Source organism: Ambystoma mexicanum, chromosome 10, assembly GCF_040938575.1.
Source record: "Ambystoma mexicanum isolate Mex_15411 chromosome 10, UKY_AmexF1_1, whole genome shotgun sequence".
NCBI lineage: Eukaryota > Metazoa > Chordata > Amphibia > Caudata > Ambystomatidae > Ambystoma > Ambystoma mexicanum.
The window spans coordinates 1,591,777,947-1,591,797,141 of NC_090932.1; the positions used below are offsets into that span (position 1 = coordinate 1,591,777,947).

Below are 19,195 nucleotides of genomic sequence, written 5' to 3' on the forward strand. Positions count from 1 at the left end.
TCGTCATGTGGTTGGTGTATCATCAGGCGGCCTGAATAGGAAGTGGTGAAGGTATGAACTTACAACCTCACAACCGCCTGTATTTTTGCATTGTTCAAGATACAGGCAGCTCTTTAATTTGACTGTGCTACCCTTAGTGTTGATGTCCCCGGTCTATTAGTGTAGTGTGTCCTTCAGTGCCATTACATTTAATCAATCAGTGCAATGTGTCATCCTATACTGATGCAGTGTCCCCAGACCATGCCACTTCTCTTGGTCCATATGTGCAACTGTTCACAGCCAATTAGTACAGTGCACTCTCACAGTGCTGATACTTTTAATCCATCAGTGCATTGTGCTGCCAATGCAGCACCTCTTGGTTCATCAGTTCAGGCAGCCCCCAATTCCTTTGCCATCATTTTATTAGTGTAGTTTGCACCCAATGCCACTTCTCTGAATCCATTCATACAAGGAGCGCACGCTAGTGCTACTGCTCTTAGTCCATCAGTGAAGCAAGCCCACCAGGTTTCACTGTTGTTACTTCACTAGTACAATAGGGCTCTAGTGCCACATGTCAGTGTGCTTGCTGTTCCTATTCCAAGAGCAGGCTTCCACCAGTTGGGGTTCTCTTGCAGTGGGCTAGTGGTCTTTCTCATTGATGGATTTCTTCGGTCCATGAAGGAGGAAACCAGATGTTGACACTCTCTTCTGACGCCTCCACTTGGCTCTTCGGTTCTTGAACCAAACCTGCAGGCAGAGCAAAGAACATGTGAAGACTTAGTTTAGTGTTTTCTAAATAATATTGCTCCTTTTGCTCTAAGTGTTGCACACTTTAACACGGAACACAGTCACATCACCACGCATGGCAGAACGCATTATGAGGTGCTCCAGTCATAGCAGATTTAGAGATGTGATCAGACCAGACAGAGTTGGAGAAGGCTTGAGTGTTCCTGAGAGAAGTACTGGACCCATAGCAAGATAGTGAAAAGTGCAAACCCATGCACCTCCCGTCCTCCATGACTCTTTATTCTCACTAGATCATATGACTAGTGTAACAAATGTATTAGGGAAAATACACACAAAACTCCTCATCTCTGCCCCACGCGGAAGAACTTGAGTGGTAGACACAGAGTGGGATATTCCTTTCCTCCTTTTCTTCATCTTTATCCTATTGCTCTCAGCTCACTTGCACCCATCTAACGTTCTTCCATCCCTTACCTATCTCCGCCGCCCTCACGCTTTTCTCCTCCTGCTCTCTCATCACTCTCACATTCATACTCTGACTACCCCGTCCCTTAACAACCCACTCAATTTTAACTCCTGGCTCTTAATCGGCCATGGGGCGAGCGTTTCCCTGTGTATCTTGTGTTTTTCCTCCCTCATAGTTCTTCAAAGCACAGCGGTCTTTCTCTGCACATGAAAGGAATTGCAGACCTCAGCACCTCTGACTGACTCTATGACGCCTTCAAACGTTTTAGTAAGTTGCTACCATTCACAACAATATATGTAAGCACAACACGGAGGTTTCTAAGCGCAGACCTGGGGATCGAACCCGTGTTGCTCCCAAAAGTGAGCACGCTGCCCCTGAGCTATCCTCCCTAGACCAGGTGGTGACAGAAACCTGCTTCTAATAAACTATTTATATTCTTTGATGATGTTGACCACACCATTCTTCAGGACTGCCTTTATAAGCCTCCAGTACGTAACACGGGCCTCTGACTGAATAGAGTTATTTTTATAAGGTCAATTCTCCCTTTGAGTCAGTGCCCAGAGAAACATTCTATGGGGTTTCTCAGGGTTTTAAAAGATCCCAGTTATTCAAGATCTCAGGGGGTTAGAGAATGGACTGGACATAATGTTCAGGTGCAACTCTGAAAGAGATTAATCTATGCAAGACAGTGCACCTAGAAGGTTTTGACCAGTCAGTGAAAAGGTACCTAGTCTAAGGGACTGGCGGTCCAAAATCCATCCCATGTCTAATATAAATTAAAAAACTCCCAGGCATATGACCAAAACAGAGTTTCGCCAGTCACTCACAGTCTCACGGTTTATATTTCTATTTTATTGAATTTGTATAGCGCTAAATGCCAAAGCGCTTAACAAAAAAAAAAGCGCAGTGAATTCATGAAGATGACAAATAGTCGAAAAAGGGTGAAAGAAGACATTGGCGGTGCAGCGAAAAAGGTACGGTAATTCTGTTACCGCCACCTTTCCTGCACTGCAAAATTACAAATTTACCAGAATTACCAGCGGCAGAATTACTGAGTGTAAATTCCCCCTATTTTTGGAGGAGAAGTGGAGGATTCACCTCCTGCTAGATGCTGGAGGTAAATCCTCCACTTTTAGTCCAAAAATAGACAGAATTACCATTCTGTAATTCTGCCAGAGGTAATGCTGCCAAAAACACTGCCTACCACCACGGTAAACCCACTGGACCAAGTGGTGGTAACAGTAATTCCATTTGGCAGCATTTCGGCAGATTTACAGATGAAATAACACAAAACTCGTAATGAGGCCCAAAGATCGAAAATCGAGAGGGAGTTTATTCTAGAATTTAGAAGCAAGAAGTCAGAAGGAATGAAAACCATTTGGTCAAATGGGGGGAGAGCAGGCTCAGCACCAACGGCATGCCCGCGCCTCTCCTCCCTCCAGTCCCCGCACACATGCTGGCCAGAGGCTTGCGCGGCACCCGCGGCTCCACTTCCCCTCATCGTGACGTGTACTACCAATTCCCACCAGGCCCTACAATCCGTCACGTGGCATTGATGCACCACGCCATACCGCATTACCCAGAACTGCCCGCATTTAAGGAAACATCACTGTGGAAACCGTGCCCCTCAACTGTGTTCTTGTTGCTATGAGTGGTGTTCTGATTCTTTGATCTGTTCCCTGTATTCTCTGACTTTGGCTTCTGTATTACTCGATTGGCTATGGCCCCCCTGTTGGTTTACTGTATTGGTGTGCTGTAACTTCCTCACAAACTCCTTTTTTGTTTCTGGACTGCATCTTGGATTCGCGTGCCTGCTGTGTTGCTTTGGAACATGTGCCTTACCTGGAACTCAACCTTGTTTCTGTTCTTCTGGATTGGTTCTGGATTTTTCTGAACTGTGCGTTTTTTCTCCTAGATCCCAAGAGTGTTTATCCTTGTTTCCGGGATTTCATTTTCTTCTCCCTTAGTTTTCACCCTCGAGGCATTCGGGTCAGGTCCCTGCGTTTTCACCTGCAGACTTTTTCACCCGTTGGCACCTGCGTTGGGCGGGCATCTGTGACTTATGGACTTGCATCAGCCAGTAGGAATACTATTAGGTGCATCAGTCGTTTGACCTCTGGAATCAGGTAGCAGTACTACAAGGGGGAGGTGGATGGTCTTGGCTGTTCTCAGCGATTCTTTTAGTGAATGTCTTAAAAGGGTTTCCCTGCTTTTTCTCCCATGCAGTGCCTGCTTCCTGATGTATTTCTACCGTTTTGCCTGAGTCGTGACTTATAATCACCTTGTATCTTTCCGACAGCCCCCTCAGGTGGAAAGTCTCCTCTGATTGGGGGCTGCTGTCCTTCGCATTACTAGGAGAGATAGTGGTGTTTGCGGAGGTCATATAGTTCATGACAGAAGAGCAATGTCATGAAGACAGTTAATCCGACAGAGAGAAAGTGGAAAGGTAAGCAGGATATAAAAGAAAGCCATTGAAGGAAAAATAGAGTCCAGGGAGAGAGAGACGAGAGAAAAAGAAGACAAATAGAAGAGCTGTAAATGGAGCGGATAGGAACTAGCTGATAGGCAGGAAGACCCAGAAGCAGAGTAGAACAGTAGAAGAGCTGAGAGAAAATGAGAGATGAAACAAGATTCTTAGTGCCATGAAAAGAGGGTAAAGGACAGACGGGCCTGTCAGACATTATGGAAATCGAAGCGATAGAAGCGGGCAACAGAATAAATATGGGAAAGGATAGGAAAGAGTCAAGAATAGCCACAATGGTTTACAATGTAAGTGCACACTTCTTTCAATAGTACATGCTTCTTGTCATGGCTGGAGCCTTTGTCTTGATTAGGTCTTGACACTTGGCATAGTCACATTTGATGTTTTGGTCCTAGAAGGACGAGGCAACAGCCTCAAAGCAGCTACTGTGAGACAGGCATGGTATCTAGAGATGAGACGGACAACCAAGGTTTAAGTGTTAAACAGTTAACTTCTTTATTTAAGGTCAGGATGTTGTAAAGCCTAGCTTGCCCTATATCTAATTTGGGATTTCCCTCAACTGATGCAGTCAAGGAAAATCTAAGTCTGTATCTCCAAAACAAAAGTTTGTCTGCATCAAAACCTATGCTTGCCATCACATCAAACTAAACACAGTATGGGGATTGTCTTGCTCAACAAAAATAGTGTTAAAAAGTAAAATGCAAAAACAGAGTTCAGCTGGAGCGCTTCTCTGGCTCCCTTCTTCAAGTTCAAAGAATATCAGTTCACAAAGTTTAGCAAGGTTTCTCAGGGTTCCCTTCCCCAAGCTTTAAAGCATTCTGATTCATAAAGGTCAACGGGCTTCTTAGGGATCCCTTCCCCACACTCAAAGCCCCCTGGTTTCACAAAGTTCAGCAGGTTTCTCAGGGCTCCTTTCCCAAGCTCGAAATGCCTTCTGTTTAACAATGTTCAGCAGATTTCTCAAAGTTCCCTTCCCCAAGCTGTAGTACTTTGATTCACAATGTTCAACAAATGTTCTCCATTATTCAATAAGGCTCTGGGTTCTCCTTCTCAAAGTCCAAAGTCACTTGTAACACTATTTAACAGTCTCACTATATTTGACAGAAGCTCTGGATTCCCTTTCCCAAAGCTCAAAGCACTTTGAATAGTTCACAATATTCAACAGTAGATTTCTTGGTCTCCTTGATTACTTTCATTGTTGGTTGGGGCCCTCTAGTCTAGGAGCGGTTGATACACCACACTGATCTGGTTCTATGTCCTTGCATCGGCAGGCCTTTCAAAGCCTGCATTTCAAACGTGCATAAAATAATGAAAAAGTTCATTGATTTGTTTTTGGGGGGGGTCCAAACCCTCCTCCCCCATTTATTTGTAACTATACCCGACCCCCCAAACCCTTATCTGCCTTTTCCCAACCCCCAAAAGAAATTCAATTAACTTCTTTTGTTATTCTTTACACGTTTAAAATGCAGGCTTTGAAATTCCTGGTGATGAAAGGACGTTGTACCCCCGATCCACCCTTTACAGGTTGCGCAACCATATGCCCTTAGCTTCCGAAGCTCTCCTCGTTGTGTTTTGTGCAAGTTTTGCTCACACTTCATTTTGCTCACACTTCAATGTGCTCTCCGTTTTTGTTGCTCGCTATTCGGCCTTCAAACACATGTCCCTCCTTGTACGCGGTCACTCTGATGCAATGTTTTAGCTCACATCTACACTCGATTATCCTCTTCTTAAGGCTTCTCGCCTTCGCGCAGAGACTTTCGACAACATGCCGACAGCATGCGACCACTCCGCTACACTGCTCCATTCAGTTCATTATTCACTTCTACACTTGATTGTCCTCTTATTAAGGCTTATCGCCTTCATTCAGAGACTTTCAACAACATGCCGCGGCTGGTTTCTTCCCTGGCAGTGCAACGACCTTCAGCTTTCCTCCACGTCGAGATCTTTCGACAACATGCCGACAGCATGCGACCACTCCGCTACACTGCTCCATTCAGTTCATTATTCACTTCTACACTAGATAACAGCTCCTCAGGTTTGGCAAAAATGTCGCTTTAATACAAAAAATGATTCAATTATGACTTCCTGGTATATTCCCCTGCCAGGAATCATTCAGGAGCTTCTTAGGATCCCCAGGTATACTCTCCTGCCAGGTATCTATTCACAATGTCTTTGTATTTTCCTGTCAGATACTTTACACGGATTTCCTCGTGTACTCCTCTGCCAGCTAGCCTCCTCTGGGCCTTGCAGATCCCCTGGAATACTCTCCTGCCAGGTATATCTTCTGCAAAGGTTCACTGCCTGATGTACTTTGTTTACCAGGACTTCTTCCAATATTCTCTCAGTATGTCACTATAGCACAGTTGCTTCACCAATGTTCATTTGCTTGTGGCAATATTTGTTCCAACGTTCCCTATATTGTCATCACACATTCTGGCTTTTAACTTCTTCATTTACATTTATCTGCTTGTAAATAATCTTTGCTCCAACTTTCCCTATCTTGGCATTTCATACATGAGGATATGTGCAAATTCAGTCTTTCTGCTTTACTTGGTCAATATTCAAAATTAACTATCAATTGTTTCTGTGCATGTTGGTACACCCTGGGGTTCCCACTATCACTGGGCCAACTCACTGTTAGGGAGAATTCTCTGTTAAGGCTAATTTCCCAAACCTAGTGAGTCCCCCAGCAGCTTTGCTGGATTTTTTGGGGTTTATTCTGTTCTCCTGCTAAGAGTGAGACTCTTTTTCTCCCACTCTTAGACATGATTTGAGATATCCTTTGATTTTGTAATGTGTTGTATGGGCTATGGGGTCTTTTACTCCATAGGGCTTCATGTGGTTTTTGGTAAGTGTGTTACACAGCACCCTCAGTGCAGTAACACAGGGGTGTCATAGTGACCCCCAAACATAGACTCCATACCCTGGGACTGACTACTGTCTCCCAGGGCATGCGCATGTAAAGTCACCATTGACTTTACTAGTCTTAAATTAGGAACAGAACCAGTACAAACCATCATATTGTGGAAGTACTGGTAGGGGTAATTAGATTGCCCATGGGTCTGTTTTTCGAGGGGGCACTGTGCAGTCCCTCCTCGTCGAGTTTCTGGCTGGTGGCAGTGGTTACCATGCAAAATATTCCACTGGAATATTTTCTATGGGATTTTCCCATTCATTTTAAACGCACCACTTTTTGGTGCAATGTTAAAGATACCGCCGGGTTATTTATTTAATATTTATTCCCCGTTTGGGGACTCGGTTTAAAATGGCGTTTGTGTTCGCCTCTGGAACTCCAACCCAAGTCGACCCCTTCGTTCCACTTTTTGGCGGGCTTCTACACAGATGCCTCCAAAAGTGGTGCACTCTGTCTGGGTCTACAAGATGTGTGGGAGGGGGATTTAGGCACCTTGGACTGAGTTGCCTCGGCAACTCAAGTCGCTTTCTTGTATGATTGGCCCAGGGGTGAGCCGCCCGGCTCACCACTTAGCATGTTTGAGTGACAGCTAGGACTGATGAATGGGGGTTTTCTGCATAAAAGCAGGGCTTTGGGGACTTAAACTTCAGAAGTTGCCACAGGATCTAAAGAATCCGAGGAGGGAGAAGCTGAGCCAACCTGCAACAATGACACCACCGGTGGAGCCCTGCTGAACCGTCTCACCACTTTTCCCGGCGACAGAGAAGATCTTCATTCCGAAGAGTCTTCTTCCTTTTACTGGTGGGGATTACCAGTTTGCCCGCCTTTTCGCCTTCCCGAATCATCTCGTGGCTGCCTTGCCTGTGCCAAGCACACCGGCAACCGGGACACCGCGATTTACCACTACTACGAATAAAAGGGTAGTACCTTTTAACCGGAGAACGCCGCGGCTGGTTTCTTCCCTGGCAGTGCAACGACCTTCAGCTTTCCTCCACGTCGAGATCTTCTCATCCTCTGGACGATGCCGCGACTTGCTCCCGCTGCCAGGAACAACTGCCCCCGCTGGAGGATCCTCTCCATCTTAAAGGTACCATGTCCGCCTAGCCTCCCTTGCAACGGTCTGTACGGGGTGTCTATTAAATCCTCCACATACTACCTGGGCTGACCCTAGGCTGGCTAACTGAACTTTTCTGAGCTGAACTAATTCCTTTTTGAACTCCCTGCAAGACTTTTTCAAGCCTTTTAAACTGTGTGATCTTGGGCGCATTGGTGCTCTGCTCTCTCTAAGAGGGAGCCTGGCCTCTGAACATTTTGCTCACAAGTAGACTTTGACTTTCCTGCCTTGCTGGGTGCTTCTAAAGTATTAGTGTTGTGTGCTTTTCTAATTTCTGCCTCTTCCCTCCCTTTTTTGATAACTTATTGGAGTGCCATCTTCAATTAAGCGCTCACCTCTGTCTGGAAATAAGTGGTGTTAACTAAGACTTGTCTAATAAGGAATAAGGGATGTATATATATTAATAGTAACTGTGTTTTGAACTTGCTTACATTAATAGTGCTGGAGTGTTTCTATAAGTGTGTCTTTAAATAAATAATTATATACTTGGATACTAAAGCTCCGGTCAGTGTTTGCTTGTGCTACTGTATTTTGGTACCTGTCTTGTATACTCTATATACTGTCTAACTCTTCTTGAGAGAAGTCTGGCTGCTCAGCCACAGCTACCAGGTAAATATGGGTGGTGCAGACTGCTACCAATTGGGTTTACTGCCAACACCTGTAGTCTTAAGCCTTTTGCAGTGGTCCCTAGGGGAACTGCACAGGTTTCTGCCTAACACACACCAGTGTTTTCCACCCTGTGGCACGCAGCTCCAGTGAAGTCCTTACTCATGAATGGCTTCTCCTACTTTGCAGAGCTTGTTTCAGCCCCCCATCGGCTCCACGGTCACTTGCCGGTGAAGCTGTTATTTTCGGCATGACTGCTCTCTGGGCAACATTGTTGCTGCTGCCGGCTCTGGAGTGGCTCTTCCCTGGGTCTCTCGCCACTTCGGTAAGGAAGGCTGACAAGTGGAAGCTTAAAAGCCTCTGCCTTCTGCTGCACGGTTCGTTCTCATGCGACTGCCTTCACTCGAGGTTCTGCTTCCCGATTCGGCTGCTCTGCTCTATGATGCTGATTTGAAAGTGCAAGTCATTTTTAAATGGTCTGCGCAGCTGATCTCCACTATAACAACTATCCTGCATATTTGACTTGAGGTTTCTTTCAATCCCTACTGACTCCTTCATCAATGATGACTGCAGGATTCATCACACAAGGGACGGTGACAAGGAGATCCTTCCATACTGTCCCTCGGCCTATCAGCCTAGCTTTGGGAAGCATCCGGTCCTCTGCGTTACCCCACAGCAGGGCTGCAGATTGAGGCAGAGTACTTTATCACAGGCACTAAGAAGGCCAATGAGCTAGTGATGTTGGTGGCACACACTAAGGCAGATTACAGTGGTCTTGGGAAGGATGGAGGAATAAGATTGTAGTAGAGCATCGACTAAGTGGATAAGTGGAGGGGAAGCACCAGACCAGTAAGAAGACAAGATAGAAGTAAGGCTGAAGGAACTCCAGGGGTGATGGGGGCAGGAGGTGAATAGTGACAGGAGGAGTTTCAAGGAACACAACAGAGAAGTCGAGAGAGGGAATTCCACCCTGAGCTGAGGGGGTGTGATGGGAGGTTTGTTGGAGGTATGATAACATGGTGTAGCATTGAGGAGGTGGAAATAAGAAAGAGAGAGAAGTAGAGAACTGAAAATGCAGGAAATGTGTTCTTAGGTAAGAGACCATTGCAAGTTGTCAATGAGGTATCAGAGTATTAGGGATTAGAGTCAGGAGGGAGGTGGAGGCTCCCTAACTGAATCTTTAGAGAATCTCTAGGTGACAGCCTTTTGGTAGAAGCTTCCATGTCGCCTAGCCCTAGCTCTCGCTACAGCACACAGGGGCCAAAGTCCATGACAAAGGTGTCTCCCTGGAGAAAATGACAAGAAGCAGAGGACCTGAGATGACAGAAGGAGAAACCCAGAGGCTTATGTTTAAACTCAGAGACTTGTGTTGAAACTCAGGGACTTCTCTCAAAAAAGGTTTTGCTGGAATCCAAAAACCTTTGTTTGATCACAGAGACATTTCTGTGAAGCCAGAGACTATATCACTGCACTCAAGGAGAAGACATCTTGTACAGTGTTGGGGAGTACATTTAAACCGTCCCACCATTTGCATGCTCTATCATATGTGGCGCCTGTTAAGAGGGCAGAAGAGGTTGGTAATAGCCTACTCCCATCCGCGAGTGTGGGCATGTGGCCATTGGTGAACTAGAGGAATGCTTTAAGGGATCGATGGTAGGGCACATTAGTGCAAGGTGATACAGATGAGACTGTACTGACCAGCGAAGAGCCAAAGAAGGTAAGGAGACATGAGAGAAGAAAGTGTGGGCAGGGTTTATCCTAAAATATTATGGGGGCCAATAGGTAGTAAAAATAGATGTCAAAGGCGGGGATGATAGGACGGGCAGAGGATCTATTTGGTGCTGAGGGCCTACCCGAAAGGCCAGTCAACTGGCCCAAGTCTTCCAGTCGAGACTTAGGAGGGTGCTGCTCGTAGTGGCCACAGAAACCAGCAGCAATGCAGAGCTGCAAGACACCCAGACGCAACTCAGAAGCATGACAATGCAGCTGGAAAGGCATGCCGCCTTGCTCCTTCCTCAACATAGCCTGAAGGGGCCCTTACCGGGAAGCCGATTTTGGGTTTCCACTAACTAGCATCTGCCATCAATAGCAGCAGTCCAGTGGCCAGAGATATCAGTGGCCTGATTGTGGTGAAGGGAGGGTCAGACGGACAGTTTGTGGATGCTATGTTAGGTTGTATCGCCCTCCATTCCACTGGACACCTGAATGGGGGGTTTGGGCAGAGAATAGGTTCGATTGTCTTGCCCTTTTCGGAAAGCAGACTGCCCAGCGAACAGAAAACGTTGGAGCTAGGCCATAGCAAAAGAGTTGAGGACCCCTGTATCGCAGGAGAAGAATGACATGCCCACCTTTTCCCCATTCTTATTCTCCTCATTCAAGAGGTAAACCAGCACAGAGGGTACTGCTACCATATGAAGAGGAAGCTGACCCCCTTTGCTTTGTGGTTCTTTGGAGCAAAAGACATGTTTGTCTCCTTTGATCCCTAAAAGAGAACACATTGCTGATGAAAATCCCTGATGTGCTGCCTCCTGCATCTGCAAGCTAGCAAACAGCTGGAGAGAAGAGACAAGTGAAAAGGAACAATGAAATGCAATAATAAAATATATTGTGACTCCCATGGAACAGAATGCATTTATCTTCATTTATCCTACAGTCCCTGACCTGTCACAAAAAAGGAAAACTAAGGAAATGCAGATGGGAAAACACCTACATGCACGTACATACATATTGCACTGTATGCTAATGCATTCTCACACACAGAGAGCAGTTAGGGGTCTGCACAGCCTTTTATATGTGATAGGGCCAGTGTCCTGATCTCTGTCAAGAGGAGATGGGGGCCCCTCACAACTTGGGGCAGGAGACCTAACAGGGTCTTTACAAGGGCTAGTCCTTCCCCAAAGGTGGGGTGTGGGAGTTGTGAGGGCCCCGTCTCTGTCCCTTCTACCTGTGCTTGACTATGTGAAACAAGAAATAGCATTTCTTCCCCCAAACCTTTTTTGCACAATGCTGGCCAGTTTCTTTCCGTTTGTCCAATAGGACTACATCACCCAGACGGCCTGGCAGTGGAAGAGAGAGTGAGCAACCCAATCAGTAGAGAGCCGACGAGGAGCCACAGGACCACAGAGCGATCCGCATATGCAATTCGCAATCCAGACACTCTACGTGAGAAACTTGCCAACTTGATTGTACTTTCAGTGGGACCGCGGAATGGTCCGTGTATTAAACTGGCAAACTGGACACTCCATATAATCCTGACACAAACTGTGGAACTGAATATACGTTGAATGTGCCACTCTTTCCAAATGCTGGCAGACCTGCATACGAAAAGGGAGCGGGGCTTAAAGCCTGTTACATGTGCTAGTATACCTGTAACCCAGCCCCTGTGGAGAACAAAGCCAGTGGGTGGCCCAGGGAACCAGTTGAGGAAGAGAGCCAATGATGGGAGAAAGGAGAAGATTAAAAGGGACACAGGAAACAGGGCAGAGTGGGTTGTTCGGGTGAGGTCAGGGAGCAGAAGGAGGATCAAGAGAGGGAACGGTGCAGAGGAGCATGGAGGAGGATTGCTGAAAGTGTGTACAAAGTGAGGTGTTGGGTACTGGGAGAAAGTGGTACTTGGGTTTGAGCGTGTTTACAAAGTGAGTGAGTGGGACTGTCGGAGGAAGAGAAGGAGAGTGACTAGGAGAGTGAAAGGAGGGTGGCTGTGGGGAAAAGGTGTTGGTGGAAGGTAGAGTACTAGGGTAGAGAGGGGAGAGAAGACGTGTGGAGAGTAGTAGGGTGGCGAGGGGAGAGTAGTAGTGCATAGGGGGAGAGTCGTAGTAGGAAGTGGAGGAGAAGAGTAAGACAGAACATCGGAGGGACAGAGGAGAAGAGCGAGAGAGGAAGAGATGACGTAGAGCAGGAGGCAGAAAGGGGAGAAGAGAGTAGACGGAAGGGAGAGGAAGGATAGAACATCAGGCAATGAGTACAAGAGCGTGCACAGAAAGGACCAAATGAGACCTGGGTGTTTGGAAGGCACCACTTCTTGTACTACATTCCTGGGAGACCTAGTTTAGGATTCACTTAGATTGTTTCCATAGGGAGAGAGAGAAAAATGGCACTTTGCCTATCACCCATCATGAGCAGCCTGCCAGTTGTGAGACAGCATAGGTTACCAAACTGTAGTGGCCAATCCGGGGTTTAGGGACACTTGGGCTAGGAAGGGAACCAACCAAGGCAGAAGAGAGAGCGCGAGGGAAGGCTCTTAGTATGCGCTTTCTTAATTACTTCAATAAAAACGCTTGAACTGTCTTCGAGAGTTGATGTGTTCTTGAGGCCATCCGGTACATTATCCCCTCACACAAATATGGCCCCATTTTAAGTTAGTTGTTAAAATGTCTGGATCAGAGTTTACAGACAGGGCAAGCACTTCACATCTAAAATATGATCTGTGCTCTTTTTAAAGGACAACGAACAAGCAAGCCTTGGCGGATGCCTTCCTCTCCCGGTAATGTACGGGCCACTTAAATTGAGCCTAAGACATTGGCCCACCCGCAATGCCTTTCCCAACTAGGTGTAGTACCTCCACTCTCTCCTCCTTAAGCTGGATGCGGCCAGCCAGGTGCTCCCGGGTGATCACATCGGGGTACTGGTTCTGGTGGAAGAGAGCCTCCAGGGCCTGCAGTTGTTCCTCAGTGAAGATGGTACGGTGCCGTCGGGTTCGTCTGTGCATGTGCTGTTCGGGGCGCAGCTCACCTTGGCCTCCAGGAATCGGGTCCTCAAGCCTGGCACTAGGAGGAAATAGATGCCTGGACCACGGAAACCTGGTGGCTGTAAAAAAAAAAAAAGGACAATTCTGTGTCAAAATGTTTATATTAATATCTCAGCAAGAAGAGGATAAGCATTAAACTCTAGGGCATATGACAACCCGAGCCACTATAAGACAAAGCAATACAATTTTTCAACGCGCCCTTCAGACTGCCTTTTCCAGGATCCTTTATGCTCCAGGCATTATTAAAATATGCATTGCTCTCCCCAGGGTAGTTGCGCACAGTTATCTTTTCCCAGGCTTGTTATATTATGAGACATGCCCTTCTGTCATATTGGCCAGAAATTGCTTGGCCAACAAAGAGATACAAGTACATGCCTGGCAAGGGTTGAATTTGGGGTCCATGAGTGTGATGCTGGAAATGCATCGGAGGGACAGGGCCTCTGTATCCTTGTCCTTTTCTGCCTTTTTATCGTGTGTTCTGTCGTGTTTTCTGCGCAGGAGTTCATGTGGGACTCCAGGCGGGGCAGCTCTTCCTTTTGGTTTGGTGAACAGACCCATGGGATACCCTTACGGCACCCATGGGTGGGGGTACAACCCTGTGCCCCTAGTATATGTTTTTGGGCACCTGTGGGTGGCCCACAGAGCAAGGTATGGGCTGGTGGCAGCTCCATGCTGAATTTGACCGGTGCTCTGAGTATCCTCCATTTTGGGATACCCAGGCCCTGCCACTGGAATCAGTTGATTCCTGATAGAAAACAAGATGGCCCCTATGGCCTCTTGCTTTCTGTTGCCTGTTACCTTGTTTTCCCAAAGTCCTGGGAAGCCCTGGCTCTGTCCCTTCCCCCTGACTGGCTATTGGGTGGATGGAAGTGCCATATATGGTTGTTGTGAAGTCCAGTCCAGACTGGCTGGAGCCTTCCCAGTGACTATATGTTGTGGGTACACCCTGTGGGTGGGACCTGGGTGAATGGAGTGTGTGACCAATATGCACTTCTTGTTGTGGCTGTCTGGTTTCTGGTGTGAGAGAAAAAGACTGAGACACCCCTGCCCGAAACTGGCCTGAATGCAGTGTGTAGTATTGAATGGATGGGTACTTGTCCCAATCCACATTCCTTGTTGTGAGTGTCTGAGAGGGAGGAGGATGGCCTGAATGCACGGTGTGCCTGATTGGCTGACTGACTGCATGAATGCCCTTCTGTATGATTGGCTGCTGAGTGGGACCCAGCAGTGTGGATGAGGACCTCTCACCACTGGAAGTTGTTCAGAAGCTGTGTCTACACTTGAAGAGTAACTGGAACTGCTGATCCTCGACGCCCAGCTGGAAGAAGACTTGCTGTTGCATTTGCTTCGACCTGATCTGAAAGCTGCCGAATTCGTCGAAGACTGATCCGAGAGAGAACCTGGTAAGGCGCCCTCTTTCCGTGCTCTGAGGGACCATCGAGCACCGCTAACCTTTGCCAAAGCTCCCTGGAAGTCAGACCCTCGAAAGGCTGCCGACCCGATACGGGACCGCTGAGGAGAAAGAAGTGAAGCACCCAGACTTCGCTGCCGAAGTCCATTGCCGTCGACCAGGGTTCGCAGGTTTGTGTAACCGCTGGAGGCCCGTTGAAGTTGTGTTGCCCCAGAAGAGGGGACCGCTTGACGCCGTGCCGCTGCCGACCGGAGCCACCCGCTCCTTTGTCTAAAAACATTTGAATCAAAGGACTCACCGATGACCACTTACTCCCGCCGGAGAAAGTCGAGGATGCCGACGTGCCGAGGAGAATCCGCCGGTGGGTTTCCCGCCACCTGAAGGCCACAAAGACTTCGACGACTCGACGCCCTTGCTGGGCCACAGCTCTTCTGAAACTCTTTGCGGTCCTGAACAATCAATTGCCGAGGTGCCCCGCACACCTCATCCTCGCAGGACGTCGTTGACGAGCACCGCCTGGATCGACGTTGTGGTCTCGGCACCCTCGAACTTCTCATTGACGCCGTCAACGTCAAGTTCACCTTCTTCGACGCCTCTCGATGATCCGTGGCTCCAGCTTTAAAGGGAGTCACTCAAGAAGGATCCGTCGACTCTTCTTTGAAGAACCCTACTCCACCAGGTACATTGGGGGGTAAAAACATTATAGGAGAGAATAAGACTATTGGACTGGGCTTGTGCTATATCATTATTTTACAGGTTGCCAAGGTGGGGGAATCTCCACACAGAACTGTGTCTAGGTAACGGGGCCAGTATTCTGCCTATTGTGTCAACCATCTTGCTTTCCCTCCTATCTCTATTGCTGGTTTCCTTGTTATTGATCTGTGTGACATTCTAACAGTATAGTTGATGCACTTTAATGAGATCTGATAATATTGGTGGTACCACTTTAGAATTGTATATATTTACCATTGTTGATTTCCGTGTACAAAGTGTGTTATTGTGATAGTGTACATACCTTTGAATATTAATTATATAGGCTGTGTTTTCAGTAATACAGTGTGTGGACATTCCTTTGTGGGTGTTCGGGGACTACACTGTACTTAAGAACCAGCCTGCATCACCTCCTGAGAAGCTAGGCCTTGATTGGTCGACCATAGTTACCGCATAGAGAATCTTGGCTGGGGTCCTCTGTGCCTCTCCTCTGCCATATAGAGAGCAGAAGTACAGACACCCCCCACCGGTATCTTTAAAATGCGAACATACATGCGGGACCTAACCTGTAACGAGAGTGAATACACATGCTGTCTGGGAGAGTGGACATTATGATGTGCTAGCGTGCTATATGCAGACAGCCCAACCTCTCAAATAGGTATGTATGGATCTATGGCCTTGATGGTAAACTGTGTTGAGTCCCGGTTCTTGTACAATCTGGTGAGGTTTATAGATACAGCCTTAAACAAAATATTGTATAAAGCACATTCTCGGGCGCAGAGGCGTTGCTGGGGGGGGACTGAGGGGGCTATAGCCACAGGTCTTTTGGTTGTAGCCCCAGATAGAAGCTCAGGGGTTACAACCAAAAAGGCTAGCTAGCCCCCAGTGCTGACAGTCCCAAATTAGCATAGCCCCGGATCTTTTCCAGGCCCAGCAGCACCCCTGCTCAGGCAATACGCCAAGAGCCACTAAGGGTGGTTTCTGCCAAGCAGATTAAATATGTAACAATATATAGGTTGTATTAAGGATCCTTATGGGGGATAGCCCGAATTTGCTGACTCTGATATTTTATTTGAATCAATTAGTGATTGTTGTTTGTCAGTTATTGAAGATTTACATGGCAGATTAATTTTGCTATGTATGTACATGTTAATGTTAATGGAGTAATCCGAAATAACATTTTAAGAAGAAATATGTAATGAGGGTCATCTGACATCAAAAACTGTGAGTCCAACATTAACTTTCATTTCCTCTGTGTGGTGCATTTACTTTATTCTTACAGTGAGGGTCACCTTTCAGTATTGCAGTAGTAATGACATGTCCTGTGTAAGGGGTGATTATCACAGCCATTCAGTGACAGTCACATTTTCAGTATGGTAGTAGAGGTGTCCTCTCTGAGGGGCTCATCGCTCAGTCCCGCGGCATAAGTCACGTTGTGAGTAGTGGTATCCCGGGGCAAACGTAACCCCTGAAGTCAATTCCTCTGACAAATTATAGGTTCAACAAATTGTGATAAGGTTGTGCTCTCTGGGTTGAAGTGTGGATTTCCCTATTGTGTCCATCGAGCACATCTGATACCCTGGCGGATCCAGCAAACACATGACGCTGACGTACGCTTCAAGGTCCGTGTTAACTATATTAGAATGGATTTGGGATAAACACTTCTGGGGCCCAGGATGGTGCTACAAAAAAAAGGGATGTACTTTCTTCAAAACAAACTGGGCAAATGGTGTAGGCATGTTATAAACTATGAGGTGTCAGGGTGCCTAGCCTGATAGGGATTCTGGTTTCTGTCAAATTCCCTATGCGAATGCACAGAGTCTGAGATATAGCGCCTGCCACACTTCCGGCCTACAAGTAAGAAGGAGCTGAGATAAACACTCAGAAAGGTTTACGTTAATCTCAAAAGGGATTCCTTTCATGGAGTTGGTCTTCATTAGCATCATCAAGATGGGACAAACCACACAATGTTTGGGGTATTCTTATTGTGAGCATACTGGCCTCCTTCAGGTGCTCTTAAGTACAATAAAGTGCCAGGGATATTTGTAATGCACAACCGAAGGATAGTATCTGGCACACTGCTTCCTGGTTTCTCACGGTGAGGTTTAAGGGGTCCTTCTCATTCAGTAACGGAAGCTTCTCTTCTGCCCGTTTGCTCTTTCAGGGATGGAGTACCTTTCCCACTGTCTAGAGCGCCTCCCAGTATTTTTCTTTCTCGGGAGGATAGCTCAGGGGCAACGTGATCGCCTTGGAAGCAAGATGACACAGGGCAACACAGGTTCGATCCCCGGGCCCGTCCTTAGAAACCTCTGGGTATAAAGCGCGTTATAAATAACCTATCATATCATATCATATAGTGCCCTTCTTACTATAATAAATATGGCAACCTTCAGTCAGCATTAACTCACTGTAATAATAGGGTGGCCTCCTGACCAATAGGCAGGCCGATTCTGGAATAAAGCGTCCCTCCTGCGGAGGCTTCTTCTCAGATGTAACCACAGCTGTAAGGCTCGCTTTCCCAGTCCTCAACCAATGATCAGCCTGACACCTCTCATGACTCCTGGCCTGCTAATGCTCCTGGGGTCTCGGCGCCTCTCCCCCAGTCTGCTGTTCCACCTAGACTGAGGAAACAGAGACCCCTTTACAGTGCCTGGGGCAGCCTTTCTCGCCAATGGCTATGAGGGCAGTTATGCGTTTTTTGTTACTCTCTCATTCGCAGTGACCTTATAATGAGGCCCATTGTCAAGCAGTTAATCCCCCTATATCGCCAACATTGCCACCATCATGGACCTGCGCACCATACACAATACAGGCCCCCCCCCCCGCACCCCCCTGCTGAAGATGGTGTCTGTCCTACATTTCTATGCCACCGGCACATTTCAACACACTGTTGACACATGCGGCATGACATGTCACAGACAACATTCTCAGTAGGGCCGTAACAGGTGTTTAATGCACTATTGTGACATGTACACCAGCACATCTCCCTGCCTACCACCCCAGCAGAGTTAAGTGTCACCACGGGATGCTTTTACAGCTTTGCGCATTTCCCCAACATCACCGCAGCTTTGGACTGCATTCACATGTTTTTGCCCACTCACCAGGCATCAGAGCAGGTGCTCCGGAACCGGAAACAGCAGCACATAATGAACAGCCAGATGCCCACGTAGCAGACCTGACAGTGAGCCACTGCTGTACTAATGTTCCTGGTTCTGCCCCTGATGCCATTCTGCTATGGAATACATGGACACCCATGGTGGGCCTGGATCTTTTAGTATGTAACCGTATCAGAAACATAGGTTGCATGTGGAAGGGAGGATTTGGGAAGTGGAGGACCAAAGTATGTGATGTATGGTAACACAATGTAAGCGTCATGCACAGTAACTCACTGCCATAGCAGAGCACGACCACGCAAGATGCATACAATGCACTGCTACAACAGTCAAAGCACTCAATGAAATGGGTCAGAGAAGCACCAGTCAATGGGTATTGAGAGAGGTCAGAAATGAGACGTGGACACAAAGTGGTAATATTCGCAACATTAGCCATTTTATTAACAGAAAGGGGTTTAGATAAAAGCCTAACTTTCCCTATCCTTTTTTTTAAAAAAACGGTTTGTTTATTAACACTTGGCATATGGAGCCAAGTGTTAAATATATATAGTAAATAGAGGAGCATGACAGTACTTAGTACAATCATTCAGTTTGTATTAATATACTCATGGATTATTGCAGTGGGGGATATTAGCTGTTCAGTTCATGGCAAGGGGTCTCCCCTGGCTAGATACGTACGGAAGTCAGACCATATGTCCTGTGGGCTGCTGACATTTGGCAGCAGGGTGATGTACAGTTCCTCCATGTAATTTGCCCAGACAACATCCCTTATCCATATCTCTCTCGTGGGAGGTTGTTTATGTGTCCATCTTATAAGAATATCCCTCTTGCGCAGCAACAGTCCCAGGTTCAGACGCTGAACTACGCCCAGCCAGCCAGTATAACCAGGTACAAAGTCACAGGCTGAC

At 47.1% G+C, this 19,195-nt stretch overlaps 1 protein-coding gene across 1 annotated transcript in view; it reads right to left on the bottom strand.

The window, feature by feature from the left end:
* Positions 1-302: 302 nt before the first annotated feature.
* The window catches only part of GSC2 (goosecoid homeobox 2), a 36,930-nt gene continuing 18,037 nt past the window's right edge, over positions 303-19,195 (bottom strand). Inside the window, exons 2-3 of the mRNA XM_069620293.1 lie at positions 12,864-13,111; positions 303-726 (exon numbers count right to left, since the gene is read on the bottom strand). Coding sequence (XP_069476394.1) covers positions 619-726; positions 12,864-13,111 — 356 coding nt within the window. The 3' untranslated portion in view covers positions 303-618. The remainder of the gene's footprint in view (positions 727-12,863; positions 13,112-19,195) is intronic.